We start from the raw sequence: 14,623 nt of genomic DNA on the forward strand, positions 1-14,623 counted from the left end.
ATGTCTCCTATGATAGCTACTCACTGATTTAGGAATTGGCGATCTTAATTAAAAATTACATTGATATGTTATATTTTCATTTTAATTCATCTTTCTTTCTTGCTATTATGGACAGAGTTATCAGTTATCTAAATAATTCATTATTTATCCAAATATCCATTTTACCTACCTTTTCTTAAAATTGTTCAGTTTAATGGGATGGTTTTTATTTTAGAGAAAATTTTTACCTTTCATTTGCCACCATCCTAAGATCACTTTGTAGACTTAGACTTTCTTATGAGTCCTACTGAGAAAGTCTTATATTTCCTCCTACTCATTATTCCTGCAATTCAGGTGGCTGCCATTAGGTGGTTTTTTTCACATCCATAAAACATCCCCTCAGATCTCAAGACATAAGTTGTTCAAAAGACTAGAATCTTTACTTGCTATCATTATATTTCTTTTCTTTTTTTTTCAAAGAAAACCTGTCACATTAGTGTGAATCTTCAAAAGTATCCACATTTAAGTGCTGTCATATTTCTGGCATGCAGGTCCTTACATATCACATTTTGCATTTATATTTCAATGATCAACAATTGTTTTTTAGTTTGGGCATGAAATGGCTTCTTAGCAGAACCATTTTGAATCTTCCATTTTATATGACAGTGAAGTATTGTCCTCTCTTTTTATATGTGACAAAAGGACAGTGACTTTTAGTGCCCTTACAGGCTCCAAACTTGAAATTTTATTCTACACAACAACATCTTATTTAAGATATTTATTATTTCTTTTTCTTGTCCAATTTCCCTGTCTAGAATCTTTAGCATAATTTTTAATAGAATTGGCAAGACTGGACATCTTTTCTTGTTCCTCATCTAAAGTGGAAAAACATTTAGTCTTTTACGATTTTATGTGATGTTATCTATGGGCTTTTCACAGATGCTCTATATCAAATTAAGGAAATTCTCTTCTATTCTTATGGTTGTTACCATGATAGGTTATTGGATTTTATGGGTTTTGTTCTTCATTCTATTAATATGGTATATTCCACTGATTGACTTTCAGATATTAAGCCAATATTATATTTCTGGGGAGAATCCTACATGGTCATGGTATGTAATCCTTCTTATGTGTTTCTGGATTGGGTCTGCAAATATTTTGTAGAGGATTTCACATCTATATACATAAGGAATATTGGTCTGTGGTTTTCTCATGATGTTTTGTCTGGCATTGGTATTGGGAAAATATTGGCCTCATAGAATGATTTTGGAGTTGATACCTCCTATTTTGGAAGAATTTGTGTAGAATTGGTAAAGAATCTTCTTTAATTGTTGGTATAATTCACCAGTGAAGCCACCCAGACCTGCTCTTTTCTTTGTGGGAAGTCTTAAAATATTAATTCAGTCTCTGTCCTTGTTATAAGTTCATTCAGATTGTTTATTTCTTCTTGAGTTAATTTCAGTAATTTGTGTTTTTCCAGAAATCTGTTTATGTCATCTAAGTGATGTAATTTTTTTTTCATACAGTCGTTCATAGTATTCCCTTACAATTCTTTTTCTTTTCTTTCTTTTTTTTTTTTTTAACACCTATAGCACCTGGTCTTCTTAGGTGGTCTCCCATCCAAGTTCTAACCAGGCCCGACCTTGCTTAGCCTCCAAAATCTCTTACAATTCTTTTTATTTCTGTAAAGTTGGTAGTTATGTCTCCTCTTTTGTTTTTGTTTTGTTTTCAGTTTTAGTAATTTGAGTTTCCCTCTTTCCTGTTTAGTTTAACTAAAGAAAATTTTGTGATCTTTTCAAAGAATCTACTTTGGTTTCATTGATTTTCCTCTTTTTGTTTTTCTATTCTTTGTTTCATTTATTTCCACTTTAATTTTAATTCTTTCCTTCCTTCTGCTTTCTTCAGTTTAATTTACTCATCTTTTTCTAGTTCCTTAAGGTGTAAGTTTAGGTTATTTGCACTATTTCTTTTTTCTTTTTTTTTTAAGTAGGCATTTATAGCTATAAATTTTCTTTTAAGTGCTGCTTTTGTTGCATTCTGTAAGTTTTGATATGTTGTGTTTTCATTTTTATTCATCTCAAAGTATCTTTTATTTTCCCTTGTGATTTCTTCTTTGACTCATTGGTTATTTTTGAGTTTGTTGTTTAATTTCCATGTATTTGTAAATTCCCCCAAATGTCCTTCTTTTACTGATTTCTGTTGTAATTCCACTGTGGTCTGAGAATATGCTTTGTATGATTTCAACTCTTCCCGATTTATCGAGGCTCATTTTATTGCCTAACCTATGGTCTATTCTAGAGAATGTTCAAAGTGCACTTGTGAACTACATGTATATTCTTCTGTTTTTTAATGGAATGTTCTATAGATGTCTGTTAGATCTAATTGGTTTATAGTGTTGTTCAAGGGGATTTGTTATCAATTGATTGTGTTTTGTTTTCAGTCTTCTAAGGAAAATATAAGAAAACTGAAATACAATCAAAGAAAAATTAGAAGATGAAATAAAAATTTTCTGAAGTCTGAATTAAAATGTCAGAAGTGATTGCAGAATTTTGCAGGGTTTTATCTTTTGTAGGAAGCTACATAGACTACCTCAGTTCAGACAGAACTATAGCAGATAGACGTTATAGTATAGAATTGAGGAGGAGTGGTGAGTATTTGTGGTGGATAACATATACACACACATGCACACATGCACACACAATCATCCTTAATACTTTATGGCACAAGATGGAATAAAAAATAAACTAACACAAGGAGATATAATCCCATAATTATAAAAAATATATGTGCAAAAAGATGATAACAGTGTTGCTTTTTTCTTTCAATTTTCTACTTAATACTTTAATATTTTTAACAATATCTAACACTAACTTAAGGTAGGCATTCATGTTTAAAGTGAACCAAAGTATATTTGTATAGTATTTGATCATTAGAAAGCTATTCATACATATAAATTTGTAACCATTCAATGGGAATGAAACCGAACATTACTATCAAGGTATTTATTTTCATCAGAAATGAACATTACTATCAAGGTATTTATTTTCACAGTCTAAGAATAAAAACAAGTTTATTAGGAACATAAAAAATTTTTTTGTATCTAGCTCCCCTTATTTCTCTTTCAGGAGCAGCCTTGAATCCTTCAGAGCAGAGTCATCAGGGAGATGGATTTCCGAATATGTTCTCCAAGGTAGAATGTCTGTGCATAGATAATGACCCTTGAACTCTGTTACATACATAATTGAGCATAGGAATGAAATTATTGGACAGAGAAATGATGGACTTACAGGTACTTTTTTAAAAACAGAAAAGTCTTAGCTCTCTCATTATTCTTTGTTTATTGAGAACTAGGAATATTAGAGATTTGTATATATTTGAAGAGTTAAGAGCTTTCTCCTCTCAGTGATCTGTCAGAGATGAGACTTTGTGTTTACCTTAACTCAGCTTTTAATTTTCCTGTTCTAGTTGGTGTTTTGCATGTTGTTGTTAGTTTTTATTAAAGCACATTAGCAGAGATCATTTTCATAGCAATAGAAGTCCTTTAAAATTGACTGTAACTATGACATTGATACTTGAAGTTTTACAGTAGGTCTGGAAGCCTTAAACATATATGGCAATGAATACTATTGAACAAAATAAAATAACTTCTCTTTGTTCTAAATTTGATTTCACTCTATTGAACCGTATAGTCCCAGGGAGAGCTTTATATTTCTGTTAAGGTACTGTTCTTTCTAGACTTATGAAATGGAATTACTTTAATATGTACTTCTTCTCTTAGGAAACAGCCAATGTCACAGTGGATAATGTTCTTATTCCTGAACATAATAAAAAAGGTAAAAAAAATAAACACCCCAACTTCTTTTTAAATTATGTTTTCCTTTAAGTGAATTTAGAGGGAGATATATCCAATAAACATATTAACTATTCATTAACATGCAGATTCAGGATAAAATTTTCATTGATATGGAAATATTTGCAATTTTGACTGACACAGATCTGATGGATAATATATTATTGTTATGTTAGAAATCCATTGGTCAATTAAGAACATAATTGTGGTCTTTCTGTTTAGGGGAATTCCTGATTTCCTGTTAGTGAAATTTGCTATTTTTATGTGTCATAGGAAAACATTTAAATATTATGTTGGGTTTTATGTAGTTTCAGAAATTTTCATAGCACTTGCAGAGATCTTTAGATATGTTTGTAGAACAATTCTAAAAGTGACTATGAAAATCCAGTTATTTTCCATATCAACTTTCTTATTGTATTTGCAGGGAGAATAATTTAGTTCTACCTGGGAATCATTCTGATAAACTTTAATGGCTACTTAAGGCTGCCTTGCCTAATTTTCTCCACTATATCTGATGTTTCTTTGGTTCAAAAAATAATTAGAAAGTTTTGGTCCTTCAAGGTTTAGCAATAAAGTCTACCTCAAACATTAACTGTGGAAAAATAGCCAAAGCTGGGCTCTGAAAGATTTAGTCAAGCTTTCCCTTTAAATTTGTATTCAATTACCTTTTAAATGTTTTCTCCCAACTCTGCTTTAGATGATTTTTTAAAAAGCTGAAGCATCTTCATATTACTCTAAGGAAGTAGGTTAGGCATCTAGAGGATTTGGCTCATGAAAAATGTTTCCATCAGTTATGCTTGGAGAATGTTGTTTAGATATATCAAGATTTTCACTAATGTAGATTTTTTTTTTTCTTTTACTGCTTTTAGGTTCGTAGTTCTAATGACAAAGAAATAGAATCTTGAGAAAGTTTCTCCCAACTAAGCTCTTTGGCTGATCCTTTTGGAAAGGTGATAGAATCATAGTGCTATTGTTTAAATAACTAAAAAGCCATTTGCTCTATGGAAGGGTGTCAGCCAGACCTGAGTAAATGAGCAGAGAGCACATGGTGGGCTTCAATCTGGTTCCTGGTCCTTACTTGACTGACTTCCCACTGGGCTCTGATGTATTTCTAATATGGAAGTCCTGGTTCTTTATAATGGAAAAGGTAACCTATCTTCTCCCTACTTTCTTTCCTAAGGAATATTGCTTAAATCCTCTATCAGCTTTCAAAACATCATAGAAGGAACCAAAAACTTCCACAAAGACTTCCTAATTGGAGAAGGGGAGATTTTTGAGGTGTACAGAGTGGAGATCCAAAACCAAACATATGCCATTAAATTATTTAAACAGGTATGGGAAGAATTACTATCACAGGATGTCCATTTATCTGATCATATTTCATATTAAAATGTGTCATTTTTCCTAAACATTGAAAAGAGGTATATTTGAAAATAAAATTTCATAAATGGAAATAAGATATATGACTTCAGGTGAGTAGAGAAATGACTGAGAAATTAATGCCTGTTTTGCAGGCATGTGGAAGCTAAATCCTTCCCCTCCCCAGATGTATTGCATGAGAAAGACTTCTCTGAAAAGACTTGTAGGACCTTTGAGACCTGGCTTAAGATGGTCATATTGTGCATGGCTGCTCCAACTTTCATGATTTCAGGGTTTTTTTTGGAAGTGTCCTATGTAGGCAACTTCACAGGTTAAGCCGCAGACTGGCATTCTGTACTATTTTATAAATTGTCTTCTATCACAGTTCAGGAGGTGGGAAAGAGGAAGCTTCAAGTAGGAGCAGCAAGACAACATTCAGAGTAGGGAATTGGGAGACAGCTGAGTGACTGCAGCCAGTAAAGCAGAAAGAGTATTGAGAGATCTAACTCTGGAGTCCAGAAGAGATAGGTACACCCAAAATAGATGCTCATGTTCTTCACAGTCAGTTGAGAGTCAGTAAACATTTTCTAAACTCCTTCTATGGGCTGCGTACTGAGCATGCAAAGATGAATAAGGCCTAGTTCACAGTCTTACGGGGGCAGAAACAGCCACAGCTCACAGTCTTACGGGGGCAGAAACAGCCAGCTAAGGAAAAGATTGAACTGCAGCGTTGAGAAGTAATTTAGCAGAGATTTGTCTAAAAGGTCATGAGAGCAGATAAAATATGGCCAGAGGAGGGGTGTGTCCAGCACCCAGAAGAGTGCCTGGCACACAGTAACCACTCAATAAACATTTCTGCAATAAATAAATGGAAAAGTGAATGAAAGGAAGTGGCCTTTTAGCTGGATTTTGAAAGATGAGTAGAATTTTGGCAGGCAGTGAGGAAGAAGTATTTTTTGAAGGGAATAAATAGCAGGCGCAAAGGCCTAGAGGTGCAGGCATGAGAGCATGCATCTTACTCATGAACAATAGATCACTTGGTGGAGTAGAGTTTAGTGTGGGGGTGGGAAGGTGTCAGGGTCAGGGAACCTGACCCAGAAGGGAAGTTTCAAAGGTATGAGGCCCAGCTGGAAGAATGCACAAGAGGCAGACATGAGGATGAAGCGGCAGGCACCAACTTTATTGTGAGGAACGCACTTCTGTTGGGAAGTACAGTTCTGTTGGAGAGTGCAGTCTATTACATGGGGCACGCAGTCTTGCGTGCACTTCTCCTTCTCCCCTTTCTTGTGCTCCCCTTCTGCTCTCTCCTTCTCCTCTCTCCTCCTGCTCTCGGACCACGTGGCTCCCCACATAGCAGAGTACAAAAGTGGCATTCAGCCACATATGCGTGATACAATAAACTGAAGTATGTTTACATATTTTCTAAATCTGGGGTCCTATCCCTAGCTGTGGGCCTAGATCACAGACAGACCTGGCGCCCACAGAAGGTAGTGGCAGAAGATGATACTGGAAAGATAGGTTAAGTCCATGGATGGTTTTAAAGAGGGAGAGTGAAAAAACTAGATTTGTGTTTTTGAAAAATAACTTTGATTGAAGGTTAGATGATGGGCTGGAAGTTGGAAAAGAATTGGAGGAAAGACGGCAAGAACTTAGACTGTAGGTGAAAATACCTGGTAGAAGGATATTTCAGAAGTGTAAACTAAGAAATGGGTAGAGCTTACACCAACGTTCTCAACCCTAATATTAGAATCTCCTAGGGAGCTTAAAAAATGAGCCCCTAATCTACGGCTATGCCACACTGAACGTGCCTGATCTCATCTGATCGTGCCCAATCTCATCTGATCTCAGAAGCTAAGCAGGATTGGGCCTGATTCTTGGATGGGAGACCATGTAGGAATACCAGATGCTGTAGGCATTAAAAAAAAAAAAAATGAGCCCCTTAGCATCTGGTTAGGTCAGAGTAGTGGTGGGGGGTGGCAGGTGTCGGTATTTTTAAAGGCTTCCCAGGTGGTTCATATGTGTAGCCAGTGTGGAGAACCACTGCCGTCAGTCAGGGCAGAGACAGTGGGGATGGCAGGGAGAAAGTATGTCTAGAGATGAGATAATACGGACCATATTATCACCAAATATAGTGATATGTTAGATAGGGCTAGGGAAATAAGGGAGGAGGAGAGCTCTAAGGTGAATCTTACTTTGCAGTTTAGATTACAGGGACTTGTTAAAAAAAATTTTTAAACTGATTTCTCCATTTCTTCAAATTGTATTTTGTCCACGGATTCTATCTACACATCTCAAAATTCCTGATAAGATGAATGGTCTAATAAAGAAATGAAACTAAGTAGTGGTAGAAAACCATCCAATCAAGAGAATATGGTTGCTCTGGAGGCGGCCTAACTGAAGACCGTTTCTTAGGGCCAGTGTGTCCCTGGCCCCATTTGTACATTCTCTTTTAGTTGAGCCCCAGGAATACCTCTGCCAAAGGCTCCATCCATCTACTTTCCTCTTCTCTTCAGCTACCATCAACTCACACTCCCTTTGGAGAGTTTTCTTTCCAGGAGTCTGGCATCAGAATGGGATGTCATTGCCCCTAGATCTCCTTCCCTTTCTGTACCAGACACGGTTATCATTTCCTTGATTGCCTCTGACCCCTCCAGAATGGTTTTGGTGACCCTCCTACATACAGCCACAGCATCATAGCATTATCACACAATATTGATCTCTTTATCTGCCTCTCCCAATAGACTAGTTGGTTTTCTTTAAAGAGCTCTTATTTATCTTTGTATCCCAGTTCCTTATTATAGGGCTTTGCCCATAGTAGTTGCTCAGTAAATGTTTGTTGGATGAACTGAAGGAAACACATATGCCTTTTTCATGAATTTAGTTGCTAATCTCTAGAAGTAAAAAGACGGAAGGTTACACAGTTACCAAAGACCTAGAGACTATACAAAGTCCTACACACATTCACATACACACATCCCTACATTCACACTTATCAGGAGAGATGAGATAATTTAATGAAGGTTTAGCCACAGAGCATTTTTTAAAATTGGACACTAATTGCAATAACCTTTCTTAGAGAAACTGCAGTGGGGAAATGTACTAGATGTGTTAGATAGGTGCACCCGTATCCCCTGGAGATCCTGTCATGCAGATTCTGACAGCACATCTAGGCAGTAACCTGGGATTCAGCCTTTTGTACCAGCTCCCAGTAGCACTGATATTCTTCATGCCCAGATCACACTTCGAGCAGCAGCAAGAGTGCTAGGTTAGCATGAACACAAAAGCTAATAAAAAATTAAAACATTTTTCAGATTAAGAAAGCTGTGACTTCAGGGAAGTTAAGTGACAATGAGTATTAGTGATGGGTGCGATCCACTTGGATCCCACAACAAGGGTTTTTTTAAAAATATGAATTCTCATAAAGATGTCCTTGAAAATGATTGGTCTGCCTTACTTACTGTTTCTGACTTCCTGAATTAACTTGGAAAATAGATTCCGGAGTTCTTATTGGATTTTCTTCCCTATATTCTTGAGACAGAGACCTCTAAAAACTCCCCTGTCTAGCAATTTGCAAGTGATAGAACCTTACAGCTGATGGAATCTAGGAGCACACTTAATTTAACTCTTTCATTGTACAAGTTAGGAACCCAAGTTTCGGAGACATGCAATGACATAAGGTGCATGAAGCCATCGAAAACAGTGACAGGTACAGAGTAGGTGCTGAGGACAATATTATTGAATTCATCAATTTATTCAATAAATATTTATGTCAGGCACTGAGCTAGCTTCTGAATCGCCTCTGAAGTAAGAAGTTATAGTTTTCATTTGCTTAGTAAGCCCATCTTTTCAAAATTAACACAAAGGTAAGCTTGAACCAATGTCAAATGACCCAAGTCACAAAAGCCAAATTAGTGAAATCACCTCTAACCAAAATACGGCTATCACAAACTGGATTTATGAAATCAAATGGGGAATTTCTGTCACAGGATTGTCTTCGAATACATATATTTTTGAATTTGATGCAAAACATGGTGAGTTTGAATATCAAATATGGCAACATGATATATTGCATGAAAAACTTTTAATTCAAGAACAGTGGTTCTAAATCTGTTTGGGGTTTAACGGATTTTTGAAAACCTGATTAAATCTAAGGATCCTCTCCCCAGAAAAATGTTCATTTGCATTTATACCCCAAAAGTTCATCTAATTTGAGGGAGACTATAGGCCCTGGCTTAAGAATCCCAGAAACAGAAATCTTTTTCTTAATTGTTTTCTTGTTTTTCTGTATGATATTTAGGAGAAAAAATTGCAATGTAAGAAACAGTGGAAGAGATTTTTATCTGAGCTTGAAGTCTTACTACTGTGAGTATATTTTGTCTGGAATTTCTCCCTTTGTGCCTGTTTTTTTTCTTTTTCATTTTGATTCTACAGCACAGAGTTTAGCATGGGTTGGCATTTAATAAATGTGAGCTGGATATTAGAACATTGGGTAAATTTTTGACATCTGCTATAGTATATTTCTTAGAATACATTTAAAAATAGGACATTTACATAATTTGCTTGAATATATTTTAACAAGAAACTGTCACAGGAAAGTGGGTTAAATCATGTGTGACTAACATGGCAGAGTATAAAATAATTTGTAGAACATTAGAATTATATATATTTTACAATTTTCCCCTTCCTTAGAGACATTTCAGTCAAGAAATTGTTTCATCAGTATAACCACTTTCAGGAAGAGAATCTAGACAAAGAAAACAAGTGCTTTTGATGTACATGTTATTTTCTGGAAATTTGTTCATGAGCCTGAGAATCCTTGGAGACAAATTAAAATGACTTTGTTTTCATATATATTCGTATCTGCAGCTGTACAGCCTGCATCATAGAATGCCCCTAACCCTGTAGAGTTCACTCATCACCCTTTACAAATATTTTTAGTTATTTTCTAAACCATTATGTGACTGAGGAGAGGGGTATAAATTCTTTTCCTTTTATACCCAGGACCAGAAATTAAAATGTTGGAGGCTAATCATAAAAACTTAATATATGTCATTTAGCCAATGAAAAACTAAAACCAAAATTACAATAAGAAGTTTTTTATATTTAAGCTTTGTTTATTTGCTTATGAATAAATAATAAATTCAAGCATTTCATAATTTCAAAGTACAGAAGGGTAAACCAAGAAAATATTTTTTTCCACTATTATTATCCAATCACTCAAATGGTTTCCTCAAAGGCAACCAAGTTATTTGTATCTGTATCTTATATATATTTACAGAGGTATTTTATGTGTAAGCAAATATGTATTTTGTTTTCTTATTTTCTTCTCCTCATACAAGAGGTAGCATAGTTTGTTCACTTTGCTTATTTTAGTATTCCATTGTGTGCTGTACTATAATTTAATTAAACATTCTATTGATGGATTTTTAGATTATTTTATAATCTTTTATTTTTAAAAAATAATGCTGCAGGACATGATTCCATAGTGTAGCGGTTAGCAGGTCTGCTTTACACACAGAAGGTCCTGGATTCGTGCCCCAGTGGAACCACAGTCCCTGATCTACAGCCATGCCACCCTGAACAAGCTCAATGTCTAATCTCAGAAGCTAAGCAGGGTCAGATCTGGTTAGTACTTGGATGAGAGACCACCTAGGAAGACCGGGTTCTGTAGGCATAAATAATAATAAAAAATAATAATAATGCTGCAAAAGAAATTCTTGTACATACGTTATTTCATACCTGTTTGATTATATCTAAGATAAATTTATATAAATACAATTATAGGGTCAAATGGTTATGTGTATTACATATTACCAAGTTGTCCTCCAACAGGTTATACCAATTTATAGTTATATCAGTCATATGTAAGATTGTCTATTTCCCCACAGTCTTGCCATCATAGCATTTATTTTTAACTTTAATTTTTGCCAGTCTGCTAGGTGGAAATGGTTTCTCAATGTAGTTAAATTTCTTTTTCTATTGATAGCAAATCTTTCCACGTATTAAGAAATATATTCTCTTTTCTATGAAATATCTGATAATATCCTTTGCTCATTTTTAAATTAAGCTGTTGGGTATTTTTCTTAGTGGTTTATAAGAACATTTTATAGATTAGAAAAATTAACCCATTTTTATGCTGTGAGATAAAAATAATTTTTACCAAACTGTCATTTGTCTTTGCTTATTCTAATTTTACCATGTGGAAATGGTTTTTATGTAGATGGTCTCCCTCTCCTCAGACATTTACTAATGAATAAGTCAAATGAAGCCTTCTCTTTTTAGAATGTAGTAGCTAAGATGTTTGGAGTGGGATTAAGAGAAGTACATACGTAGACAGACAATTTTAGTAAATTAAGTGATAAGATGAGGAAGTACGGCTCTGAAGGGAGAGGAGATGGTAACTTGGAGAGGGGCAGCAGCAGAGTAGGCTTCTTAGAAAAAGTAACATTTCAGCTGACACCTATGGAGAGGTTTTTTTAGTTTAATTTTAAGGGAACTGTGTAATCCTTGCGCCTTAAATAGAATTGTAAACTCCTTAGAATGTGGTTTCTGATTCCTTTTTTTTTCTTCTTCCTCAAGGAAGGTGATAAGAGCTAATAATTTCTGAGGATCTGGCACTTGGCTAAATATTTAACTTTTAATTTAATTTTAATAAGAATCTCAGGAAGCAGGTGTTTTACCTACTTCCACAGATTGGTTGGCTTAAAGAACAGAAATTTATTTTTTCACAGTTCTAGAGGCTGGGAAGTCCAAGATCAAGGCAGATTTGATTTCTGATGAGGGGTTTCTTCCTGGCTTGCAGATGACCACCTCTATGTTGTGTCCTCATATGGTGGAGAGAGAGGTGTTTCTTCTTGTAAGGGCACTAATCCCATCCTGAGGGGCCCCACCCTCATTACCTCATCTAACTCCCATTATCTCCCAAAGGCTTCATCTTCAAACATTATCAGATTAGGGGGTAGGACTTCAACATGTGAATTTTTGGGAGACACAATTCAGATCATAGAGATTAAATAACTTGACCAAGTTTACACAGCCAGTAAAAAGAAGACCAGAGATTCAAACCCAAGTTTTTCTGTTGTTCAGGTCTGTCTTTTCTACCACATTCATGGTACCTTGCATGTTTTATAAGCGGTAGGCACTCAGAAATACTGTTGAATTGATTTTAAAAGGTATCAGATCTGCTGATCTTCACTTCTATATAATTATTTAAAATTTTTTAGTGAAAGGATGGGTGAGATGGGTCCATAGAATTAAAATCCGCAATCATTCCCTATGGCATCTCCATGTTCCATACCTCAATAACTTCTAAATTGTCCATTTTTCCTGCTTGATCGGTAATATTTAAAAATAAGCAGATGGTCATTTATGCTCTGTGAGCAAGAGAGCAGAGCCATGGCTGTGTCTAAATGAGGTCTTCTATCTACTGCTTTACAAAAGATGTCTATTTCATTAAATTATTTTAAATTGCAGGAGAATCAACCAGCTAGTGGCATAGATCAGCTGTTTAAGCAACCAGATACACCGGCTGAGTTCCTTTTCAGCCCATTGCTTTTCATTTTATAGATCCAATCTAAAACAAGTGCAGGTGCAGGGATATTTTGTCACAGAAGTTTTTGATATATTTAAAAATAAAAGTCTCTCTCTGTTCATGTGTATATGTTTGTATATACACACACATCTTTCCTTGAGGAAAGAGAAATAGAAGGACTCAGAAGGTATATATATATTATAGCAAGATTTTGCTATTGAAAAAAATGAATAATAGGCCTTTATAAATAGAACCATTTTAAAAATAGCTTTATTTATTTTAATATTCCCAAGCATGCATATTGCATAGTAGGTGTTCAATAAATACTTGTTGAATTGAACTGAGTTCACAGTAGGTGAATTTCACATGTTTTATATTTCATAGTTTTTACCTGGGTTTCATTGGTTTTCACAGTGATGACACATGCCCTCAAGAAATAGATTTTTAAGGAAAGGAGTCTGAAAAATGTAAATTAAAATGACATAGAATTCTGTGACTTAAAGAAGTGATATATTTTTCTTCATCAAACATTACTAGTCACATAGATTTAGATAACAATACAAACTTTGTGAAGACATTGGATATCTCTTTTAGCTGTGTGACTGATGCCTAGGACAGGACCTGACATAGTAGCACTCGATAAATGGATGAATGTAAAGAAATCTTCTGTACTCTTCTATTTTGGTGGCTTTACTTACCTATGTCTACCTGAAGCAGTGGAATGGATAATTTCAGTTACATTATCTTTATTTATTTAATAATTTATATTGGTTTCATGTTAATAAAAATAATATCAAATATTGTTGTCTATTTCTTGTGAAGTTCCCAACACCCCAAATCTTAAGAACTCTCCATTTCTTAAACTTTCTGTCTTATATTTGGATATTTTATTTATATTTGCATGATCACAGTTGATCAATGTGGCCAGTATTTGTTAGAATGCTTTAGACCAATTTGAAAGCCAATCTGTGACATATGTCCAGTGAAATTATTTCTTCCTTGGCCAAACTTATATTCTGCTTCAGACCTATTCCCCATCCCCAAACCAGAATGTTGTTCGTTTCCTATTTGAATAAACAATTTGATGGATTTAAAAATCTTTTGTTTCAAGATTTCATCATCCAAACATACTGGAATTGGCTGCATATTTTACAGAGAGTGAGAAGTTCTGCCTGGTTTATCCATATATGAGAAACGGATCACTTTTTAACAGATTGCAGTGTGTAGTAAGTCATGTCCATTACTCTGGGGAACCCTTGGGGAGCTGCTAAAACCTTCAGTGAGAGCGAAGAGACCAGTGTTCACATAGGGGACAGCCAACAATGGGTTTCCCCAGGAAGTAGAGGACTTCTCCATGAATTAATTTCTGACTCTTAGAAGGTTGCATAAATACAACCTTGGGTGTTGTGCAACATGGCAGCCAGAAGATTTGCTGCATCCTTACTTGTTATTGATTCTTATCTGAAACGAGTTTACATTAACGGTTATTATTTCCAAGATATTTTTTATTTGTATAACTTTGCACATGGTACCATTCAATAGACATAAAATTGATACAGACTCCTTAAAAATAAGAGATTTCTTTTTAAGGAAAATGCCATGATTTCTCACAAAATGTTTTTGAATTGATTTACATAGGTTAACTTTCAGTTAAGATGAGAATAAAATCTGATTATTTTCAATTACTCTCACTATTGTGCCACAAATAATTTAAAATTTTTATTTAATGAACTTTTAAACATGAATACCTTGTTAGTCATATTTTGATTAAGCTAATATTAAAATTATTGGGTATTTTCATTGGCTACAAAAGCCTAGAACTGTCATTGAGAGGAGAGGAAGACCTATCTTGAATTAAAAGTAGTTATGATAAACCCACCACACACATACACACACACACACAC

General features: G+C 34.8%; 1 protein-coding gene across 1 annotated transcript in view; it reads left to right on the plus strand.

Moving 5' to 3' along the window:
* IRAK3 (interleukin 1 receptor associated kinase 3) overlaps positions 1-14,623 on the plus strand; it is a 37,139-nt gene that overhangs the window by 3,637 nt on the left and 18,879 nt on the right. The window contains exons 3-7 of the mRNA XM_006923926.3: positions 3,105-3,169; positions 3,758-3,812; positions 5,010-5,161; positions 9,486-9,550; positions 13,831-13,945. Coding sequence (XP_006923988.1) covers positions 3,105-3,169; positions 3,758-3,812; positions 5,010-5,161; positions 9,486-9,550; positions 13,831-13,945 — 452 coding nt within the window. The remainder of the gene's footprint in view (positions 1-3,104; positions 3,170-3,757; positions 3,813-5,009; positions 5,162-9,485; positions 9,551-13,830; positions 13,946-14,623) is intronic.

Source organism: Pteropus alecto, unplaced genomic scaffold, assembly GCF_000325575.1.
Source record: "Pteropus alecto unplaced genomic scaffold, ASM32557v1 scaffold76, whole genome shotgun sequence".
NCBI lineage: Eukaryota > Metazoa > Chordata > Mammalia > Chiroptera > Pteropodidae > Pteropus > Pteropus alecto.